General features: G+C 40.8%; 1 protein-coding gene across 1 annotated transcript in view; it reads right to left on the reverse strand.

Annotated features, from left to right (window-relative positions):
* Window positions 1-639: 639 nt before the first annotated feature.
* Window positions 640-6,829, reverse strand: part of ntn2 (netrin 2) — a 33,453-nt gene continuing 27,263 nt past the window's right edge. The window contains exons 7-10 of the mRNA XM_016458749.1: window positions 4,421-4,570; window positions 3,268-3,321; window positions 1,826-1,900; window positions 640-1,688 (exon numbers count right to left, since the gene is read on the reverse strand). Coding sequence (XP_016314235.1) covers window positions 1,354-1,688; window positions 1,826-1,900; window positions 3,268-3,321; window positions 4,421-4,570 — 614 coding nt within the window. The 3' untranslated portion in view covers window positions 640-1,353. The remainder of the gene's footprint in view (window positions 1,689-1,825; window positions 1,901-3,267; window positions 3,322-4,420; window positions 4,571-6,829) is intronic.

Genomic DNA, 6,829 nt, shown 5'->3' on the forward strand with positions numbered 1-6,829 from the left:
ACACATATTGTGTAGTATATTAAATCTTAAGCTAGATAATGTTAGTTAAACTGTTGATATTTTTTATTTCTAGTGACCTGAACATAACAACTGGTTGTAGTTCACCCAAAAATGAAAATTCTATCATCATTGACTCAAGTCGTTTAAACCTGTATGACTTTTTTTCCTCTGTGGGAGATGAAAGAAGATATTTTGAAGAATGTTGGTAACAGTTGGTAGCCAAACCGTTTCGGTTCCCACTGACTTCCATTGCAATGTTTGCCCATCTAATGGAAATCAATGGGAACCACAACTGTTTGGTTACCATCATCCTTCAAAATGTCTTCGTTTGTGGACCACAGAAGAAATATATGTATACAGGTCTGGAAAGACACAAGGATTTTTGATTGTTGGGTGAACTATCCCTTTAAAAAGGATACCAAAATTTGATCACCTCATGTTGGCTCTCAGTTGTGCTTGTATTCAACTTCGTCTCTAAATGGATATCTTTGACAGTGCTTTTTTGTCATCTTATTGAGCTTAACAGCCTGTTTTTATATGGAAAAGAGGGACATTTTCCTCTTGCGTTCCACAGAATAGAATAACACACTATGGGTTTGGAACAACATGAGAGCGAGTAAAATGATGACAAAATATTCATTTTGGTTGAATTTTGTGTGAACTATCCCTTTAATGACAGACATTTGTTCCTGCCACAGTAACTCAAAAAAGCATGTTAAAAATGCACAATGAAACTATGTTTGCCAAGCATTTGTGCATTTGCATACTTGCGCCAAGTATGTTTCTGTCTGCTAACGGACATTGCTCTATTCTGCACTAGATCCTTCCATATCAAAGTACACACATCCACACGTACGACACACAACCCACAGATACGAGCGCGCTTAATAGGCTCTTCAAAAGTGAAATGATCCAGGCCGACGATGATGATGATGATGAAGATTTTGAGGTTTTCAGAACTGAAGTGAGCAGCATGTGGTGAACACCAGTGTGACCATCTGATGAAGGCCACAAAGACTAGAAGAACCGAACCAGATGTGGACAGAACCGTTCCCCTGATTTGTAATTTGAGGACGTATTTCATATTTGATTGATTAAATTGTGGCTTGGAGAGGAAATGGAATCAGTCCGTGTGCAGCTCAGTCAAACTGCAGCGTGTGTGTGTGTGTGTGTGTGTGTGAGAGATTCAGTGGTGTGTGATTAGAAACAGTCTTTTTAGCGGTCCCTTTAGAAGGCTGACCAACAGGATGACATCAAATAACGCACTGGAAACGACGATACACAGAGTTCGCTCTCACAGTCTCCCACGTACACAGGACAGTGGTCAATAATAAAGAGTTCCCTGCCATCCCATCATGCTTTGCTGCACTTGCCTTTCTTCTCTTTGCGCTGGAACTTGCGCAGTCGTCGAGTCCAAATGTCCCTCCACTGAATGACCAGGCTGTTTTTGTCGGCCAGCAGTCCCGGGTGTTCAGGGTTCGCGGCACCCTCGCTCGTGCCCAAGATGAGGAAGCGTTTGCCCATGTGTATCCGTGGACATTTGCAGGCCAGATCCTTCATATGGACCCACAGCACGTGATCGCCTCTCTTCAGCGGCTCTCCGCGGCTCTTGTACACAGACACCAGGCTGACGGCAAACTTGGCCCAGTCACCGATGGTCTCCATGTCCAACACACTGACCTGGACAGCTACACACACACACACACACACGCACACACAAAGACATTACACCAGATACGATTAATGCTTGATTTTGCATTAGATCACAACAAATGCTTCTTAAATATAAAGGGACTAAAAGGAAAGAACAGAATGAAAGCTGTACCGTAGTCCTTTTTGCAGTATTTCTTCATGTTTATCTTGAGATTTCCTTTCAGTGGTTTACAGTATGAGTCACAATCTGGCAACACAGAAATGTTTGAATTAAAATGTTATTAGAATTAAAATGCACTGTGAATAAACTCTTTCTAATAACACACTAACATGTCTAAATCACTAAAATAACTAAACCATAAACTCAGCATTGTATTTGAATAGTTAACTCATCTATCTATCTATCTATCTATCTATCTATCTGTTCACTCATCCATCCACCCATCCATCTATCCATCCATCCGTCCGTCCATCCATCCATCTATCCATCCATCCGTCCATCCATCCATTCATCTATCTGTTCACCCATCCATCCATCCATCTATCTATCTATCTGTTCACCCATCCATCCATCCATCCATCTATCTGTCTGTTCACCCATCCATCCATCCATCCATCCATCTATCTATCTGTTCACTCATCCATCCACCCATCCATCTGTCCATCCATCCGTCCGTCCATCCATCCATCTATCCATCCATCCGTCCATCCATCCATTCATCTATCTGTTCACCCATCCATCCATCCATCTATCTATCTATCTGTTCACCCATCCATCCATCCATCCATCTATCTATCTGTTCACTCATCCATCCACCCATCCATCTGTCCATCCATCCGTCCGTCCATCCATCCATCTATCCATCCATCTGTCCATCCATCCATCCATCCATCTGTTCACCCATCCATCCATCCACCCGTCCATCTATCTATCCACCCATTCATCCATCCGTCTGTCCATCCATCCATCCATCCATCTGTTCACCCATCCATCCATCCACCCGTCCATCTATCTATCCACCCATTCATCCATCCGTCCGCCCATCCATCCATCCATCTCTGTTCACCCATCCATCCATCCATCCATCTATCTGTTCACCCATCCATCCATCCATCCACCCATCCATCTATCCACCCATTCATCCATCCGTCTGTCCATCCATCCATCCATCCATCCATCTATCTCTGTTCACCCATCCATCCATCCAAAATGCTGGTGAACTAGCATGCAACTAGTAATTGGTAAAGTTGGTTTACCAAGGACCATTTGCTGGTTAAGCTCGTTAGGAAGCCTTTCCTGGTGTTTTCAACAGGGTATTGTGAGTGTTTTAGAGTGTTTGCAATAGTTGGCATGACTTTAGTGTGTGTGTGTGTGTGTAGCGCTCATGTGGCACACTGTGTGAAGTGTTCATTGACCCAGAAGAGCTGTTGAAAACACACACAATTCCTTCACTTCTCTGCTTTCACACACACCTCTGATTCACTTTCATTCATGACAAGGACAGATTGCGAGTTCTCCGCCCCTTTCCAGCAGTGATACGCCACACAAAAGTGAGCAGTATTTCCTCTGTCTGTCTCTGTCCTGAATGTGTCTGTGTGTGTTTGTGCACTAACCTGCAGGCTCCTCTGTAGTGCTGATCACAGCCGTCGGCTTTATAACAGGGATTTCTGAAAGACAAGTAAAGGATGACGTCAGTGTGCATTCCTGTAGCTCAAACAGTAGATTTGACACTAAAGGTCATGGGATTGATACAATTGGATAAAAGCATGAACCCAAATCTAAATGTGCAGGTGTGGAGAAGGTGTTTGATTGACAGACTGTGATAAACACACCTGCTGCCTTACTATGTGTGACAGCTAACCATACGTTCACTTAGCTAAACTTTGAAGACAAAATTGTCCCTAAAAGTTGTCCACATATATCAGTGTCCCAACCAGACATGATGCAATTAGTTTTCCAGACAAAGCTGCTCAACCTAACAGAGAAATCTGACACAACTTCCCTTTGGGGAGATTCTGAATCAGAAAAATGATTATTATATATGAAATATTTTTTCTTATTTTATAACATTGGTAAAGTTATCCAAACACGAACACTATGACATGAAAAAAAAAAGTTTGTAAATAACAATGTGACCAAAACATAAAATAAAAATGTTAAAGTTAAAATAAATTACATTAAATAAAATAAATATAATTTCCATGAATTCACATTTGCTTCATGTCTCAATGCTGTTTGCAGTTTTGTCTTGCATGTGAACGCTCGAAAACCATAAAAACTATTTTCATTTAAAATAAACATTTCCGTAAAAAATAAACATTAACTGAAATAAAATGAAATAAAAATTAGTGTTTCATTTCAGGAAGTTGCAAACAATTCTCTTTTGAAACTTAGTTTAACTAAAAAAACTGAAATAAAAATGACTAAAACTATATATTCAAATGAAATGAAATTGATTCAAATTAAAATTTAAGTAAAATGTAAACATAAAATATAAAAATAACAACTAAATATAAAAATATACAATTCTAAATCAAAAACTATAACACTCAATGACACAAAATTATACATCATTACCTTGGGCCTCCTGATTCGTAAAAATAATACATAAAAAAAGTGAATAATGCTTTTTTTTTGTAATGCAAAACTTTTCTGTCAGGTTTGGGTGTTATTTAGGGTTAGTATTAGTCATTGTTTTTATAAAAACAATATAAGTTTATAATACATGTTCATGTAGACAGATAAACAAACGTGTGTGCCACTCACTAATGCACGGGGCGATGGGCGATCGGCTCTGCTGATACCCTTTAGCACAGCGGTTGCATGTGATGCCAGTCACCCCGTCTTTACACGGGCACTGACCCGTCGTCTGGTTACACGTTTTACCTGCAGCTCCCACCGGATGGCAGTCACATGCTGGAGAGAGAGAGAGAGATGATCAGCTCTGGCACAGGGGCAGAAGGGAAGTCCAAATAATGGCCTTAGTCCCCGTCTGGACCCGTAAACATTGCCATGACACTCAATCTGTTACACACACTTCCCGTAACCACGCATACACACACACACACACACACACACTGCTATATCTCATTTAAAGTCAGATGGCTCAATATTATATTAAATTAGGGGCTGTGTTACAGGAATTACACATAGTAACCAAAGTCTCCCACAACAACAAACAAAGAGTCACAGCATGGAAAACAGGTTTCATGTTCTGCGTGACATACTTGAACACTCACAACATTATACTGAAAATACAATAAAAACAGCTCGTTCAGAAATCATCATGTTATGATGCCAATTAAGCTCGTTAGGAAGCCTTTCCTGGTGTTTTCAACAGGGTATTGTGAGTGTTTTAGAGTGTTTGCAATAGTTGGCATGACTTTAGTGTGTGTGTGTGTGTGTAGCGCTCATGTGGCACACTGTGTGAAGTGTTCATTGACCCAGAAGAGCTGTTGAAAACACACACAATTCCTTCACTTCTCTGCTTTCACACACACCTCTGATTCACTTTCATTCATGACAAGGACAGATTGCGAGTTCTCCGCCCCTTTCCAGCAGTGATACGCCACACAAAAGTGAGCAGTATTTCCTCTGTCTGTCTCTGTCCTGAATGTGTCTGTGTGTGTTTGTGCACTAACCTGCAGGCTCCTCTGTAGTGCTGATCACAGCCGTCGGCTTTATAACAGGGATTTCTGAAAGACAAGTAAAGGATGACGTCAGTGTGCATTCCTGTAGCTCAAACAGTAGATTTGACACTAAAGGTCATGGGATTGATACAATTGGATAAAAGCATGAACCCAAATCTAAATGTGCAGGTGTGGAGAAGGTGTTTGATTGACAGACTGTGATAAACACACCTGCTGCCTTACTATGTGTGACAGCTAACCATACGTTCACTTAGCTAAACTTTGAAGACAAAATTGTCCCTAAAAGTTGTCCACATATATCAGTGTCCCAACCAGACATGATGCAATTAGTTTTCCAGACAAAGCTGCTCAACCAATCAGAAAATATCTGATTGTGGATTTCACTTAAGACGAGGATACCAAGAATAGAAGTGCATACTTGCCTATAGTTTGAGGACAACCCCGTCTTTACACGGGCACTGACCCGTCGTCTGGTTACACGTTTTACCTGCAGCTCCCACCGGATGGCAGTCACATGCTGGAGAGAGAGAGAGAGATGATCAGCTCTGGCACAGGGGCAGAAGGGAAGTCCAAATAATGGCCTTAGTCCCCGTCTGGACCCGTAAACATTGCCATGACACTCAATCTGTTACACACACTTCCCGTAACCACGCATACACACACACACACACACACACACTGCTATATCTCATTTAAAGTCAGATGGCTCAATATTATATTAAATTAGGGGCTGTGTTACAGGAATTACACATAGTAACCAAAGTCTCCCACAACAACAAACAAAGAGTCACAGCATGGAAAACAGGTTTCATGTTCTGCGTGACATACTTGAACACTCACAACATTATACTGAAAATACAATAAAAACAGCTCGTTCAGAAATCATCATGTTATGATGCCAAGACCAAGAGCTGCTTACACTAATGTTAAGTTATTCTTAATAAAAAATTTAAATAATAAAATTAAACTACATTTATAAATAAATACATTATTAATCACTTATATAATTTCACATTTGTTTCAGTGCAGTCTGCATGTGAACACTCCAAATGAACTAAATATTGTGGCTGATATTTGTTAACAGTGTGAATGGAAAGCTAACTGAAGTGATCCAGATCCAAGTATAGTGTGAATCCAGGTGGAATTTAAGGAATTCTCAGGTGCTGTATCACAGTAACGCTGATAAGAGTCTCAGCGCTCAACATGGTCGTTATCAAATGAACACTGACAGCACAACAAAAGAGTTCCTGATTGACGCACATACACACGTTGTTCATTCAGTCTAAATACTAATGTCATACCAAAGAGGTAGCCACAAACACTCTTGTGCAAGAGCAGCACTGGTTCTTGTTACCAGCACACTCAACCAAATGCTATTGGGTTCATTTCAAACCAGCAGAGAGCAGCAGAAACAACTAGACTTTTAATTTATGAAGCAAATCAGGAGCTTGACCCCTCTGTCAAGCTCCTGAAGTTTGCAGACGACACTACAGTCATCGGCCTCATCAAGGATGGAGACGAGTCT

This window comes from Sinocyclocheilus anshuiensis, unplaced genomic scaffold (genome assembly GCF_001515605.1).
Source record: "Sinocyclocheilus anshuiensis isolate Anshui unplaced genomic scaffold, SAMN03320099.WGS_v1.1 scaffold415, whole genome shotgun sequence".
Classification (NCBI taxonomy): Eukaryota; Metazoa; Chordata; class Actinopteri; order Cypriniformes; family Cyprinidae; genus Sinocyclocheilus; species Sinocyclocheilus anshuiensis.